The following is a 17,281-nucleotide window of genomic DNA, read 5'->3' as shown; positions in this document are numbered from 1 at the left end:
CTCAAGCAGCATCAACTCAGACACTGAGGTTCATGCAAATTTCCCATTTCTAACTTCACACTTTCCCACACTGAAGTTTCTAGATTTTAACCCCTAAACTGTCATGATGACACTGGTGCCCCGATGAACCCATTGACTTGCATGCAAGCATTCTGAGGGTGACAGATAACGGGCTAATGACATTCTGGTAATGTGATTACATAATATTTACCATGTTGCAAATGTATAGTACATAATATCCAAACACAACCCAATGGCTACAGTAGTTTATATTTATGTAGTGTGGTAAAGGGTCAATTAACGGCTTTGTTGTTTTTCTGGACAAAGTTCATCAATTGTGTTCCAACGTCGACGACACATAGACTTACCAATTCTAGAATGGACTTTCCAACAATTAAAAGTGATTGCCAAACTTTTCAGGTTCTGACACACAAAACAAGACGCAATCCCCCAAACATTCATAGAGTACCGAGAAAGGAAGGCGTGACGCAGGGAATTTCCAACATGTCTACTACCAAGTCGTTTTTGTACCAAGTCTTTTATGAGTACATGAAAAAAAAATTGCCTTCAGAATAAAAGCCACATTTTCCAAAAAGTTAAACAAAAGATCATTATTATAATAACAACTATTTTGAATTGATTTGCATTTAAACTCCCACCAAATTGTTGATTTACGTTGGCAGAATATTCTTTTTTGCGCTTTGTGATCGAAGAGCATGTAATACGACGCTGGTTTCGCCTCACTCACCTTCACATCGGGGGACGGCGTTGTCCCACACGACGTTGCCATCTTTCAGAATGCAGGATATGGTCTGAGAGCCGTGGGTCTTAACAAAGCCCTCTTCACAAAGGAATGAGATGGAGCTGCCCAGCTGAAGACTCTCGCCAAAACGCTTCCCGTTAACCGGCACCCCTGGATCTGGGCATTCGTTGTGGCGAAAAGCTTTGGAAAATGCAAACAAGGAGGCGGTTCATTTGGAGGATCAACAAAGGTGTGAGGAGAGTGTTGTTGCCTTTCACTGAATTAAGCATTTTAGCTCACAGCATTGACATAATTTCCTTAAAAAAATTATAAGAATTACTCAGATTGAGGGACTTAAATTTGGTGTTACTGTTTCCAGATGTCTTTGTTTTTATTCATTTTATTAAAAAACTCACCTGAAAAATAGAAGGTCCAAGATAACACATAAAAACTGTTGTTTCTTGTTTTTTCACAATAAACGTGTCCATCATTATTTATACTATAATGCATACCTTAATTTACGTTCACTTTACTGTATAAAGTATGCAAAAAACTAGACGATTGCAGTAATATTCCTATATCTACATTTTTTGTAAAGATTCAATTAAAGATCTTCCCCACTGGCTAATAAAAAATAAACATAAAATAAAAACAGGCAAAAACGGACACCTTCCCCTATTAATCTTTTTCTATTATTATTATTATTATTTATTTGCGACATGTTCGACGGTCTCATTTTTCTGTGGGCGATCGCAAGATATTGATGAAGGATTATTGGCAAAACTTTCTCTCTTTTCAATTAACTACAGGCATTTTGCAATGTGAGCTTAAGATGAGAGGGAATTCATTTCACTTAGTCACAAAGATTCACTGTGCTGCAGTGATTCTGAGCAAACCATTTTGCCATGCAGATTAATTGCACCAGGTGACTCTGCTGAGATATTTGTAAAGTAAACAAAAGGGGACATTGTTGTCACACCTTTAGAACCCTATAAATCAGGCTTTTCAATAAAATTCAAGTGGGGACAAGAAAGAAGGACCACGGCAGTGCGCGGCCCTCGAGGAAGACTCATAGCCCCGGAAAAAAAAGGGAACGTAAACAAATGCATTACCTGTCCTGCTATCTCTCTCACTCAGTCTTGTATACACAGCAATTGGTGACACATGTAGGTGTTGATGAATCCCTCTTTGCTAGCCAATGGACCCAAACAGAGTGCCAGCGCCTCTTCATCAATCTCAAATATCTTATTTATTAGGATGCCAGAAATTGCCTCGATACAGTTTGGCACGTCCTTAATTAACAAGAATGATGGAAGTTGTGTGCTCAGCCCAATGACCTCCTAAAAACTCTCCTGCAGTCGGATGACACTGTTCACAGGAATACAGTGTCATCTTCAATTAACGTCTCCTGACATTTTTCCACTATGCTACACAGACTCTTTATTTTTATGGCTCGATAAATCATTCATTAGCCACCGTGTGTTTTCGTCATTATGTCTTTACAGGAATACCTGGATTTGGGTAAATCACAGAGCATGTCAGAGTCAGAGTTCAAAAGCATTCTTTCACACTGCAGTGTCTAAAAAAAACAAAGAGTTGGCCTGAAAATTGTCATGTTTTGTCATGATTTCACATGGAAATCTTAAAAATTGTTGTGTGTATTTGTATCCAGCTCCTGGATTAGTACTTTATGAAACCACCCTTTGCTACAATTACGGCTGCAAGGTTTTGTTTTTTATATACTTTTGCCAGCTTTTCACAGCTAGAGAGGAAAATTGTTCCACTTTTCCTTCCAAAATAGCTCAAGCTCCATTATAATGGAAGTAGAGTGTCTCTGAAATTAAATTTTCAAGTCTGGCCACAGATTCTGACACATGGATATGCACTGATCTAAATTATTCCATTGTAGGTTTAACCTCCATCATCCCGTCTCACAGGCTCTGAAACGTCTAACAGCCTGTCTTGGAAGATTGACCTATATTTTGAGATTTCTGGCCCAAGAACATTCTGGCCCAACGACTAACACCAACTTTCGTATTGATACTAAATAACGCTGCCCCTCAGCGTGATACTAGCACCACTAAGTTTCAGAACGGGACGGTGTATTCACAATAAGATGTAGCGTTTGTTTTCAACCAAATACAGTACTTTGCTTGTAGGTCAAAGTTTTCTATAGTCTCATCTTAGCAGAGGATCTTCTTCCATGTCCCCTACATGGCTTGCATTAACCTGCTAACTGGACATCCAATGGCTTTCTTCCTCTTTCATAAACATGAATAACTAATAGTTATACTGATGACGACCTGAGGTGCGGATCTCTGCAGGTCCTCCATAGTAATCATAGGTCTGTTTGCTGCCTCTCTGATTTGTGCTCTAATTTTCCATCCTGTCCAAAAACATGGAAGACAATAACCAAGTCAGACTGCATTTGTGCTATACTCGGTTCATTTTCAGAGGAAGGATTGAGCAGTCATCTGCGAGATGTCCAAAGCTAAAGCTAAGCTAGTATTAAATTTCTTTGAAACTTTATACTTGATAGGTCTGGTTTGTTATTTTGCTGGACTGACAGTATCTGTTAATGTACAACTTTATCTTCCTGTGCTTCAACTTTACAACTTTACCATAGTCCACTAAATTTATTGAGTCAGGGTTCAAAATGTACATGAGTGGATTGGTTAGAACTCATTACAGGAACAAAACCCAAAAGAGCACGGTTAGAGACCGGACCTCATTTAGTCTTAATGGGGGGGAGGACGGGACACAGAACATGTAAAAACCTAAATGTCACCATGAACTTAGATCTTAATTTTAAAAACCATATAAAATCTTAATTTTAAATCATAGTAGTACACCCTGAAACATTGCCAGAACAAATTATTTTCTATCAAAACAGAACAAAAAAAGCCTATGCACGTTTTATTTTCAGCAGGTTAGAAAAATGTGATACAAATCAGTGTGTCCATTCAGGTCTCTGTAAATAAATCAATCAGACAGCTGCAGCTCATCTAAAATAAACCTGCCAGAATCCCAAACACCACCAGGAAAATGGATCATGCCATACCAGTCCCTAAATACCTACATTGGCTCCCTCTGTGAAAGCGTGGATTTTCAAATTGTCTTGATTGTTTATGACACGGAATCATCTTGGCCTAAATTCGTTTCAGAGATGCTGGTCAGGTGTGATACATCTGGACTCCTGAGGTCATCAGAGACCGCTTTACTCTGTTTTCCCAGGACAAAGACTAAACAAGCACAGGCAGCAATTTGTCTCACTACTTGTTCTATAAGAAAATCTCAGGCAGTCAAAGAACTACTGTATTCTCAACATTACTTACATAAAACCCTAGTTACTCATTTCTAAAGACAAGTGGTTTTATTAGGATGCAATAGAGAAAAAAGGATGAATACTAAAGCATACTGCTTTTTTCCCCATTTTTTTTTAAACATACATTTTTCCTACCACTACAGTGCTCTACTTCTTTGTTTTGCTGAGTGACACATAATCTGTGCTTGTAACATTCCAAAATGTTTCAAGGTCTAAGGGGTTTAAAAGGTGCTGTATTAAACAAGCGTTACCATGAAAACAGCCAAAAATCAATAATTTACAAAGTAGTGTTGTCTGCTAGATTGATATTTATTTGAGATGTTGGCAAATGCAAAATTCAGGCTCACTGCACAATAGTGCATAGACAACAAACATGATAATCCTGCTGCCAAAATCCTCACGGTGAAGTATATCCATGAAATGGGTTTACCAGCATGCACCCTGTGTTTACTGTGTCTGACTATAAAAAGCATGTTGAATTACCTCCAAAGTTGGCAGTTAACAAAAATGGATTATTACAAGCACTGCCACAATGTGTCAGGTAAGGATATTATACTTCATTTAGTTTTTTTTTTTGTTTTTTTTAAATGTTTTGTGTTTGCTTAGATGTGTTTTTGCCATACCGTGGAACTTTATAGAGATCGTGTTTTTGATGCTCAAACAGATTTTTCAGTCTGCAAGAAAGAGGCCACGGCGATATGTGGGATGATTTATAATACCAATTACAGGCTTTGGCACAAATACACACACAAATGTACACCATCCGTGTCAAACGTTAACACTTATTTTTCTCTTCTGTTAGGAAAGACTTACTTGTAAAAGTGATATTGAAGCCTCTGTCCGTGTACGTGTGGTCTGTCAGGAATTCAAGTCGGGCCACGTGACCGCTTGTTGTTATGGGGGGAGGCAGAGCGTCTCCAGAGAAGGTGCCCAGAATGGGAGATTCGGCCTGAAAAAGAAAAGATTTTCAGATGAGGACCAAAGATTTACAGTTTGTAGAGAGAAGAAAAAAAAAAGAAAATATTGGACAAGTTTAAACATTCAGTCAAAACAGCAGGCTTGTAGTTATAATTGCGCAGTGTGATTTTCCTAAAGACATTGACAGATCTACAGATCAACACGAGAAATGAAGCCAAGAGCTATTAAAAGAAAGCGAGGAAATTAAGATGTAATTGAGCAGAACCTTTCCGCCGTCCTTAATGGAGAGGAAGTCAAACTGTTTCTCCATGCTAAGGTCGTTGAAGGCCAGGTTGATTCTGCTCTCGGGGTTGGTGATGATGAGCCACACACAGTGCATGTTGTTCCCGTATTCCTGAGGGTAGTTGGGAGACAGCAGGACTCCGGATGGAGTAGTAAAGTTGAAGAAGCAGGAAACTGGAACAAGCAAAAAGAGACGCAAACAAAACAAGACGTGAGGAAGAAATGAAACGCAATAACCAAGGAGATGGGAGAAATATATTGGATGTGTTCAAATGACTTTCTTTGATTATATGGCAATATAAAATGAACAATTGTAATGAATTTGTAGAAATGTATCTGATAAAGAAAAAACATACTTAAGGCACCTAATAATTTAGAGAGGACAATTAATTTTAAGCCCCATGACAAATATTAAAAATATCTCGCTCACACACACACACACACACACAGTGAGAGCAACATTAATCTAATACATCTTCTGAGTATAAAACAAACAAAAACAGACAGAAAAAGAAAGCAATTTTTCATCTTGCCGGCTGGCGTTTTAGATAGAGCTGGTATGGATTGTGTACACTTATGGGAAAGGCTTTATGTAACCCAACAATAAGTGGAATCTTCCCTGTCTACCAAATGGGAAGATTATTACTTGATCCCAGCAAAGTCCAGACAATGCCCTTTAATGGCAACAGCTCAACATCGTGTTGTATGTCAGGGGCCGGAGTGAGACAGTCTGAACAGAGCAACAAGACTGCTGCCATTTTTTTAAAGCTCATTTTTAAACCACAGTGTCTACGACGCATTTCCACCACTTACACATTTTATTACCATTTTATTGAAATTGCCTAACTTAGCATTTTATGTTAATAACGATAGGTGAGGAATTATTTTAAACCATATAATTTCCACTTTGAATTTGTCTTACATTAAATGTCAACAATGCCTATTATTAATATAAATAAATTCCATAAACTTGACAATTTGTTAGTTCAATGTTAACTAAATAGTCCTTGTATTAAGTCAAATTAAATTTGCGCCAAAAAAAGTTATTCAGCTCACTGATATTTATCAGTTTTTGCCCACCTTTTTGTCATTTAAAAAATAAAGCAGCGAACATTATCTACACGGTCAGCTCTCTCTTCCTGCACCCCTTATCATTTACCTCTTATTTTCTGTTTGTTGTTTATTGAGTTAATTAGCTAATAATCCCTCCCCGTTGTTTCTAAATCCACAGTCTCTGCAAGACAAACTGTGAGGATAATCTCATTCTTTATTATGCAGCTGCCCCCCGTACTTATCTGCACGGTATTCATTCACCCACATCAGTAGTTTATAAATTCACAAACGAGGACCGTCAAATCTGACGCAAAAATAACTTACAAACACAGCTGGGTTTCTTGGCAGACCACTGATTGTTCTTCTGACAGGTGATGTTCTTCTTTCCCACGAGCTCGAAGGCAGGCAGACACTCAAAGTACAACCTGTCCCCGTGACGAAAGCCTGTCCCTTCCCGTTTGCCGTAGGCCGGAATTCCAGGATCCCCGCAACTGCCCTGGTCGATCTCTGTAGAGGGAGGTGCACTCAAGTTAAAGTAAAGTTAAAGTAAAGTTCAAGTAAATATTGTAAATAAAAACTCTCTTCAAGTTATTTGAATTTTGAGCATCTCTCTGAGCATCTCTCCATCTCATCTGACTGCAACTGTATCCATTCGATTACCGAGTGATGAATGTTCTCGCCTCTGTTGGGAAGTTGACGTGAGCAGTTTTTGACTAGCGCACTAACACATCCGCACCTTTTTGCACACACCTCTTTGCAAATTTCATTATCACAATAATGCATCGACCCTTTTTTCGCTCGCTCGCCTCTCGACTCTCCCGCAGTTGAAGATTGCAAAAAGAATTGCTGAGGCGTCCTGTTTAGGCGTCTGAACAGACAGTGAATAAGCTCATCCATCCAGGTAAAAAAAAAGGAATGGCAAGGAATAATTTGATTTTGAGTGGCGCCGGGGGTAATTCTTGCCATAGATCCATACTCAGCCCTAATGATGATCATAATTTGGAACACGTGGTGTTTGGTGCAGTTTACAGGTATAGCTGTCCTTAGACGGCCTCTTTTCAGGGACAGCTCAGCGGTCTTTACGTGGATCGAGGATAAGGGGGAATTCTGGGTGATCCTCAGGGAAGATGTAAGGTCTGACAAGAAGATACACCTCAAACAAAGCTACAAGTATATGATACATTAGTACACACAGATAGAAAAAAGTCACACACAGAGGCACTCGAGCACAAAGATGATGTATATTTACCATATTGGTCCCCTACCATTGAAATGTCAAGCAAAGTCAAGCTATTAAACATGAGCCTTTTGAAGTCTGTGCACATATAAATGAGACGTTTTCCATGACCTACGTGTTTTAGTGTGTGTGTAGTATATGACAAAAAAGAGAATTAAACAGCACTCGAAAGTTATGAAAAGGGTAAATATGAAAAAAACTAAATAAAAAAATCTTATCTGTAGAGTCAGCCTTCCATCAGCTACTACACGGCAATCTCCAAAAGTCGTACGGAACAATGGAGCTCTGCTAGTCAAGGTTTATGGTCTGGCCCAAAACACATGCAATAACTTAAAACACTTTTAACAACAACACCTCAACCTTGTTTCAGGAAGAGTTGCAGACCTCAGAACAGCTTCCTGTTTTAAATAAAAAGCTGCTCAGGAGGCAGCATCACACTCCTGCTCTACAAATTAATGAGCTCTTAAAGTAGATTTCTTTAAACGGGCTTTCTGCTCCGATAAAGTGTGCTTTGTTTTTCTTTTTTTTACATTTTCTATTGCTTATTGGCTTTAAAAACAATTTCTTTTTATTAGCTTCTAATGTTTGATTGTTGACATTTCCCTTTTAAATGTATTCTGCTAGATTTATTCATAATTTGTTTATGAACATACTTTATTTTGAGGTGGTTTTTAAATGTAGCTATACTAACAAATAAATTAAGTGAAAAACGAGCACATAATCAAGCCCATGAAAAATATTAGGACTAAATCCATCAGCCAACCGATGATTTTAAAGTCTACTTCTGTTTCAATCAGCTGTAACAAATATAAAGTCAACAACGCACCATTTAAGAGGCTGTCAGTAGTCTAAATTCTAGTGTTATGAATAAAATATTTGACCAGATGTATAACATAATATCAATATAGGTGGCGTTTAGGTAAAAATGTATAAAGGACAAAATGATGTCATACATTTTGCGCAGTGCATGAATTTGCTTTAAGGTATAAATACGAGCCGCTGATTCATGTCACTCTATCATAAACTTCTGAAGTGGCTGACTCACCTACAGACCTGCTTACTTGCATTAACACCTAATCATGTTTGTAAGCATTACATTCTCAGAAAGAAGGCCAGCGCTGAAGGTGTGTGACCTACACTAAAATATGTGCACTGATTTGACTGTATTTGCAACTAAACCTGATGATCAGGCTTAAAAAAATACAAGTAATTGAAAATGCTAATTAGATTTCGGTTGCTCCTATCGAGGAGCTGAAGTGTTCCAGAGTGTTTCTTCCCCCTTCATTAGGTAGAACTCATTGTTTTAATTACACCTTTGTTCAATATGCTGCTGCTCCACTTTCTCTGTGGTTTTTACTGATAATATACAAACATTTGGACCGGAGGAAAAGGCTCAATGTACTTTAGATAGAACGACGAAGGTACGCAAAACAAGAAATTCTGTTTATATGTTAAATTATAAGCAGATGCGTAAATTATATTATATTATGCAGTCAAGACACATAATAGAAAATATGATTAAAAACACTGGAATGCATCGGGGGGAAAAAAACAAAAAACACATCAATACTAATGAATTAAAGGCCATCTGATTGTGTTTGAGCTCATTAAGGTTCAATGCATGAAACTCGATGCTAGCAATGAATAAAAATCAGTTTACAACTTATTATTGCCAAAGAGTGTAAACCCAACAGAGATTTTATGTCCTGTTTTTAAGAGATCACTTGGACCTGTTACGTTTGAAGTCCTTGTAAGCCATCATTATATTCTATGAATGTGGCAAATGGAGATCAAAGGCCTTTAATTACCACAATCTTTTATTATTATGCTAAAAGGCTTCAAAAGCCAATGTCTCTCTCTGTTCAATAAGTTTTGGGAACTAAACTCAATCAAGCTTGTTAAACTGAAAGAAAGGCAAAACAGGCTTTGGTTATGCAGATTAACTCAGCTTTCTCTGTCCATGAAAACCAGCTAATGTATGAGGGGGGGGAAAAATAGGTATAGACAATAACCTCTTTCAGAAAATAGTTCCTTCAAACAGCTGCAAAGTCAAGCCCTATTTAAACTACTTCTCAGTATTTGTAAATCTCCAGCCGAGCTGGTTAGGTATCCCACAGACGGCTTCATAAATTAGCATAAGAACTCAAACCAAGTCTGGAAAAACAGCATTATTATACATTTATTATGTGTAAAAAGTATGGCAGATATTTTACTGGACATTGGATGACGTGTGAAGTCTGTCGAAACACATTCTCTATTTTTCCAATAGTGTTTGGCCACCAATAGTGTTTGGCCTTTTATGTCTGTGACGTGGCACCCTCCGAGGTTTTGTTCTCCTTTGAAGCATCGCAGTTGCTGAATAAACCTTTAGCTAAAGTCTTCTAATCTTTTTGTTAACACTGGGCTGTTCAAGGTATCGATGAGAATGAAGCTTCAATTGATGTCCTGCACCTTGGCCTTGTGTTTTCACCAGTAGTAGATTTTATTTGCCTTCATCAGTCACTCTGGACTTCAGCAAAAACTTTAGACAGCTACATGTGGCTATTCATAAAGAGCCTTCTTGATGGCCCACAGCAGCATCTTATCAGGAATTTATGATCAATTATTTTTCAAGCTTCAGCTATTGGGACAAAGCCCTCATATTAAATATATTCTCATTGGACTTGAAATAGTATAGAAATGCGTTTTAAGTCTTCCTACCATTTTTGGTAGCCACAATTCCTAATGTTAAGTAGTTGGTGATGTTCTTCCTCCTTTTATATTAATTACAGCAAAGTATTACCAGTACTGCCTGTCTAAAATTGGTTTTCCATTTACTGTATTTATAGTCTTAATGATGGACAATACATATGTAAAGAAAGTAAATTTAAAGTTGTTGAAGATTCCACTTTTAATGTTCATGAATACATTTTGCATATAAAAAACTATTCTGAAGAATTACTGGCACATCGAATAAGTCTTAAAATTAATCTGAACACATTTTTGTTATTTGGTGTTGTTAATCAATCTTACTGTATCCATTCTTACCCTCAAAAGTGACTTTAAATCCAAGGGAGCCACTGGTGTCATCCGTTTTGAAGTTCAGCCACATCTGGTGACTGGTGCTCACCACCAGGTCTGGCGTCGTCGTACCAGACAAGCTGCAAAATCATTAACACAATTTTTTTTGGTTAGGTCAAATACACAGTTTGAGAGGAAAGAATACATCAGATGCGACTGTATTTAGTGAAAGTTATCCATCCACTGCTCTATACCTGCTCTAAAAAGGTTTTTTTTTCTTTTTCTTTTGAGAAAACCAACTCATGCGAAGTAGGGAGCATGCAAACTCCAATTAGAGGGGCCCCAGGCTGGGATTTGAACCCACGACTCTCTTGCTTCAAGGCAACAGTGCTATCAACTGCTCCACCGTGCAAGCTGCAGGCTGCATGGAGGAATGGTGACTTTATTACTAAATTGTTGTCACGTTAATAGCTCAAGGACTTAGTGTTCCTGTATCCTTTCAACTACCAAAGGGAAATATTAAAGCCTGGGTTACATACAAGACTACTGAACTCTAAAGCTCCTATGAGAAACTCCAACCTGAGAAATTTCAAAGCCTTCATGCAAAACAGCTGGGGACCAGTGGAAAATGAAGGCAAGATCAGTCAATGTCACAGTAGTAATTTAATCCTATTTGAATAGTAATTTCACCCAACTCTAATTAGGAAGCGTATAGCTGCAGAGTAAGTGATTAACGGCTCTAATTTTAATGGTGGAATACAGAGAATAGAGAAACGAGTGGTTGTGTCTGGCAGAGTTGTTTTTATGCGTCGTTTCTATCCTTTTCAAACATTATATTTTTTACGGGAGGGTTTGTCAGCATTGTGTGTGGAGCTGGGATCAAATATTTAGTTGCTCCTTTTGCTTTTTGAGTTTTATATTTCAGGAACTAAAAGCTGAATGGAATATCTGTTCATGTTGCACGACTTGACCCATAAAACTGCAAACAAAAATCTAATTCTGCCAATACTGCTTCCTTTACCACTTTCATAAATCCATTATTTTTAATTTTGACCCATTTAAAGGAACAGTTTGGATTTTCTAAGGTGAGATTCAGTGAGACTGTGTAAAAATTTCATATCCACGATGAGTTTGCAAAAAAACAACAAAGAAATCTTCAGATAATTTGGAGGCTAAAAAACAGTCACTCACATTTTATGTGTGCAAAGATGACTAACCTACTAACTAGGCCTTTGTGCTCAGAAGAGATTGATGGGATGAGCAAAAATCTTCACAAGAACTGATTTCTATCCTTGCTTTATTTTTGTTTGACTATTTGCCAGCCTAGAGAAAAATATTAAACTGCAGAAGCCATTCACACATATGCAACATTTATTGTTTTTACTGCTCACTTCTAACAGTCAGGCAGCCTCAAACATAAACTGATCTATAAAAACCTTTATTAAGGTGGTAAATTTCTGCACAATTAATAATAACATCCTGTGAATAGAGCATCTGCTAGTATAAACTAGCAGATGCTGTTTGCAATGCCACACCACTTTGCCGTTGCACTGTTTTTCAGTACTGGAAAGAGTTCTGATTGACAATGTAGTGCAGCATCTATTTTTAATACCCCACTGCATCAGGTGCTGACGAAATAAAAGAGAAACTGTGCCAATGAGAGATAAGTGCTAGGGGCAAAGGAAGAAAGTGGGCTCTTGCTGGGCATGAGGAGGCAGAGAGGAAAACTAATAGCAAGTGCTACAACACAGAACAAAGATGAAGAGAGGAAAGCACAAACAGCGTCGAAAGACATCTGGCAGAACAGAAATGACTAGTGTCCCAAAGAGTAAAAATGAAAACAAAGGGAAAAAATTCAAGGCAAAGAAAGATGAAGGTCAAAGAAGGAGGCACTCACACGTGGAAAATGGTCTTCTGGTCCCCCACGAGCTCGCCGTCTCCCACCGTCAACGTGTCGTAACCTCTCTCCAGGTCAAAATCCTCAAATGTCAGCTTGATCACCTAGACAACAGCAGAGATATCGCCCAGAGAGGCATAACTGACAGATGCTTGAATGATCTCGAGATCAGGCGCAGAGAAGAGACCTCCTTCCATCTGTGATTCCCGATGCCCCCGTCCATCAATCCATCATTCAAGAGTCTCATTTGAATATTTTTCAGACACATTTCAGTGGACACCTATGATGCAGCTGCGCAACCTGCATATAAAGTTCTACTTTGCCTTGCGAATTTTCATTCTGTTTTTGGTCAATTGCGATAAGCTTTTGTTGAACATATGGCCCTTGTTTGGTTTGTACGGATAAACAATTTTGCATTAAACACATGGTTCCTCAGGTATGCTTTCCCACATCTAATTTTCTATGTTTCCCTCATTAATCCCCACTCACTAATCAAACATCTGATGTCTTATCAGATGAGACGTGTTTTGAATCACCTCAACACCTTCCAAATTCAAAGCAGGAAGAAGTCAATTAGTTTTAGGGCCCATTTCACCAGACTTAAAATGATTTAAAGCACCATTTTCTGATTGAATACACACTTTGTAGAATATTTCCTACATATAAAGTAGACGTAACGACTGAACATCTCTTTAAGGACTTCATGTTTTTTTTGTTCAGCACATAAAATCTCTATAAAACACAGACATGACATGCAATGGGTGTGAATCTTTTGCAAGACACTAAAGATTTTATACGACACAAAAACAGAAATATTTTTATATTATCCGGTCGATATTGAAGCATCAAAAAACAACTTAGTCCTAAAATGCATTTCTGATAGGCACGGATGAACACATTAATTAACCAACAAAGGAACCCAGTGATGACAGACAGAGTAACAGAACTGATAGGTACGATATCACCAAAAAACAGAACAATATTTTGTCTCTTAGACTAAATCGGGTGCCACTGATTTCTGACAAACTCCTAATATTTTCAGAAGGCTGAGAGAGCAAGGACTAATGAAAAAGCTTATATAAATGCAAATTGCATTCTGTACTATGTTAAACCTTGTGCCTAATGAAAATTGCCAAGGTGGAGAGAAAAGATTGATGATGTGTTCCAAAATAGGTCAGATCGCTCGATAAATAGAGTTTTATACTACAAACTCTCCTCCAATCTGTCAGCCAACAAGTTAAGTTAAGGGGAGAGAAAATAGCAAAGGTTGGGGAAAAAAAAAACAAACAACCCAAAAAAAAATATTTGCAACCGCACCTTGAGTCTGTTATGGGAAATACCTCTATGCAGTTGAAAGGGATCAATAACAAGCTTACATTTGAAATAGTGTTTACTGGTGTATGTTTTTATTCCGTGAACCTCTACGCTGTCAAGACAAATCCTTGAGAGTATTACTCAACAAAAACACAAAATATTCAGAAAATATAGTCTCTTTTAATGGTATAAATACCCCTTCAACTTTTACCCATTTCACCACTTTAAAACTACAAGCTCTAGTGTGTTTTATTCCGCATAAAGTAGTGAATACGTTTCAAGTGAAAGGAAATATCCTACCAGATTCTCAGAAAGAGTTAGGTCTGACAATGAATATGATTTAAAAGTTGAATCTATAAAATATTTAATCAGGTGAGCAAAATACCTGCACACTTGTCAGACTTTTGGCAGTACAATATTTTTGAAAAAACATCTCCCTTTTCTTGCTCTTTATAGTTGCAATGTTGGTTTAACACATACAATTTCAATGAATATAGCATATCCTAACATGGCAAATGTTATGAATGTTATGGGGTATGAATATTTTTGGTAGGTTCTGTAAAGTCCAAAGAGGACAGTGTTAAGTCAGATACTAGCTGTTCAAAAAAAAACCAAAATATTCTTAGAGTTGAAAGTTTTGAAGCCAAACACCTTTGGCAACTTTACTGTAAATTTAGATTCATACTGGATTAATGCTTTGATACCAATATAATAACTTCATATTAATAGTTTGCTAAAGAACAAGTCTCTGAAACTTTGTTGTCTTTCCTAAAAGCGGTGTACTTTACATTGCAGAAAATCTTCAATGGTAAACTTGTCATTCGATTTGTTTTGGAACAGAAAACCAGAGTCCTTCATATTAATGCTTTAATTCCTGGAAGACTTCAAAAATAAACTTTCTGTATCTTCAATAAAACTGACCACAAGCCGCATTTTTTCACTGCGTCTTGAAACTGAATTTAGGCCTAGAGGAATCATTGTCATGTCCTATTCTACTCCCTGTGCAGTACCTCAGCTAACACCTCCTCTGGCTGGGTCTGAGGAGATGGACAGAAATAGAAGCTCATTACATCTGTAAACAGAAAGAACAGCCTCGTTCCATCTTCATCTGCACCAAACAAAGCAAGATGCTGCCTAAAATACCAGGGTGTGTTTCCACGCGCAGCCTGTTGGGTATACGGAGTGCGTTTCCATAGTTGCAAACAAAGGTTGGGCGTTGGTGGACATATATTGTTTCTGACTTGCATTCCTGCTTTATCTCTGTTCACAAAGCCGCTTTCACTCGTTGCAGTGAAAAAGAAGGAAGGAAAAAAAAAGGCGATTTTTACAACTACGTTGCTCGGTTTTACAGAGGGGCATTTGGCAGAAGAGTAGCTGAATGGCCTTGAACACAACTCCAAAGTCAATGTTCTAAACAGAGGGGCTGCGAGACTTTCATGTTCTCCTCTAAGCATGCTCTTAAAACCATTATTCTGCTGTCCAATTCACCCTTTTTGTGCCACCACAGGTAATTCTAACAACTCGCTCATGGCTTTTGTTGGAGCACATCCAGTCATTTTCTCTCCTTTAATTTCTTCGTCTCTTACGCTTGGCGCACAGAGAAGCCCCCAAAAGTGTCCTGTAGCGATTGTCAAAACCCCAAAAGGAGTCCTGCGTGGCAGAACGCTGCGTCCTCTTCTCAAACAGCTGAGTTGTATTACACGGCTTCACACACATCAACATTTTCACAGAAAACAACCAAAAGTCGATTGAAAACCCTAACCGGTTTCAACTCGGAGCTCAGGGTAAGTGAGAATTACCTTAGACGTGTCAGTTGCTGTGATGATCCAAGTGCAGTTGGCATTGTTATCGTACTGAACGGGATAATTAGGAGACGTGATGACACCGCTGGGCCCTTTTAGCTGACCGCCGCACATTGGCGCTACGAGACAACAGACACAAAGAGGCAAATGTTGTGTTAAAGACCAATTCAGACACACAATATGATCACAGAAATGGTGGTGTTTTATATTGTCACTGCCCAAAATGACAAACATGTCAGTCGTTCTTCTATAGACACATCTGTGTAGGATTGGATTGCATGTTTATCTTTAAGACTTTACTGATTGCATTTTCTGAAGGATCGACTTTCAATGCTGTATTAAAAAAAGCCAATTAATCACCAAAGTTGCTCTAGCTCTTACACCGTGCAACTGATTATGCCTATTTACATGCACATTCAATAAATTAGAATATGCATTTCAATGAGGCATATCTGTCACTTCAAAAAACCTTTTGAAAGTAATCTTGAACCAGGTGCTAGGACATACTTTTATTAAGCCCACATTTCTGTATTAAAAGACATGTTTTTGCTGGACTCATTTTATTTTATCTGTAATTGCGTCTCTGTTGAGTTGTCGTCATTAACTGAAGTAAAGGCTTGAAGGCGCGAGTAATTATTGTATATAATTGATTTCACTTAATGAATTGAGTTACTGCAATAAATGAACTTTTCAATAATATTCAAATTAAAAACAATGCTTTTCTTACAGATAAAATCTTCTATTTCAGACTCAAAGATGTGGAGTGCTAGTCAGACTAGTCAGCACTAACCCCTCATTGGTTAGAGCTGTAACCAATGAATGTTTGACTGTTGTCTTCCCCTTTACCACACCGGCTTCATTTTCTTTCTTTCCTTTTTTTCAAAGTAACAATACGTTTATTTGTACAGCACATTTCAGCAACAAGGCAGGAAGAAGTGCTTTACGTCAACAAACATATAAAAGAACAAAGTCATAAAATACACCATACAGTCAACAACTGAGAAAACCAGAAACAAACATTACAACGACAAAACCACCATAACTTGCTATCCAATTATTGATGTCTGTCGGATCTGTCTGATGCATTCCTGCTGCAGCATCAAGTCAAAAGTTATGTGCAGTTTGATAGAAGTCATTATCAACTTGAACTTGCACATTCCTCCCGTCAGGTTTTTGAAACAAGATTGTCTGTCGACCTTTGACTTTATAATTTACTGGGGTTCTTTCTAGAGAACACTAGAATAAATACAGAACAATGGGACCAAGAGAATAAACAGTAGAAGTAATCGTAACACAGAATCTTAAAAGGTATTTCAACCTATTCAATTTATTTTTCACATTTTGTCATGTTGTAGCCAGAAATTCCGATGTATCTTATTAAGATTTCATGTGATAGACAATAGAAAGTCACCGAAGTGTGAAGTGGAAGTAGTTTGTGAAGTTATAATTAAGAAAATCTAAAAAGTGTGTCTTAATCAGATAAGTTCAGGCCACATGGCTGCTCTTGTCTGACCTCTTGTCTGGTTTTAATGAAAACGTGACAAGAAAAAACTTATCAAGAAAATTATAAGAACTTCTATTTGTGGAGTTTGCCACGAGTCATTTAGGTGACAGAGCAAACATATGACAAAACATTTTAGCCAACATGCAAAATATGTGGCATAAGACTAATGCTGAGCATCACCTTAATACAATGTGGTAGCTACTATGC

At 37.8% G+C, this 17,281-nt stretch overlaps 1 protein-coding gene across 2 annotated transcripts in view; it reads right to left on the bottom strand.

Annotated features, from left to right (window-relative positions):
- csmd2 (CUB and Sushi multiple domains 2) overlaps positions 1 to 17,281 on the bottom strand; it is a 245,317-nt gene that overhangs the window by 103,104 nt on the left and 124,932 nt on the right. For both annotated transcript variants that reach the window (XM_081612677.1, XM_081612678.1), the window contains exons 10-16: positions 15,568 to 15,689; positions 12,455 to 12,558; positions 10,585 to 10,697; positions 6,645 to 6,827; positions 5,251 to 5,441; positions 4,881 to 5,016; positions 749 to 943 (exon numbers count right to left, since the gene is read on the bottom strand). In XM_081612677.1, the coding sequence (XP_081468803.1) occupies positions 749 to 943; positions 4,881 to 5,016; positions 5,251 to 5,441; positions 6,645 to 6,827; positions 10,585 to 10,697; positions 12,455 to 12,558; positions 15,568 to 15,689 (1,044 nt within the window). The remainder of the gene's footprint in view (positions 1 to 748; positions 944 to 4,880; positions 5,017 to 5,250; positions 5,442 to 6,644; positions 6,828 to 10,584; positions 10,698 to 12,454; positions 12,559 to 15,567; positions 15,690 to 17,281) is intronic.

This window comes from Poecilia reticulata, chromosome 11, assembly GCF_904066995.2.
Source record: "Poecilia reticulata chromosome 11, P_reticulata-male-v2, whole genome shotgun sequence".
Lineage (NCBI taxonomy): Eukaryota > Metazoa > Chordata > Actinopteri > Cyprinodontiformes > Poeciliidae > Poecilia > Poecilia reticulata.
Note: the sequence above shows the minus strand (reverse complement) of the source record. Positions and strands in the feature narration are given on the sequence as shown.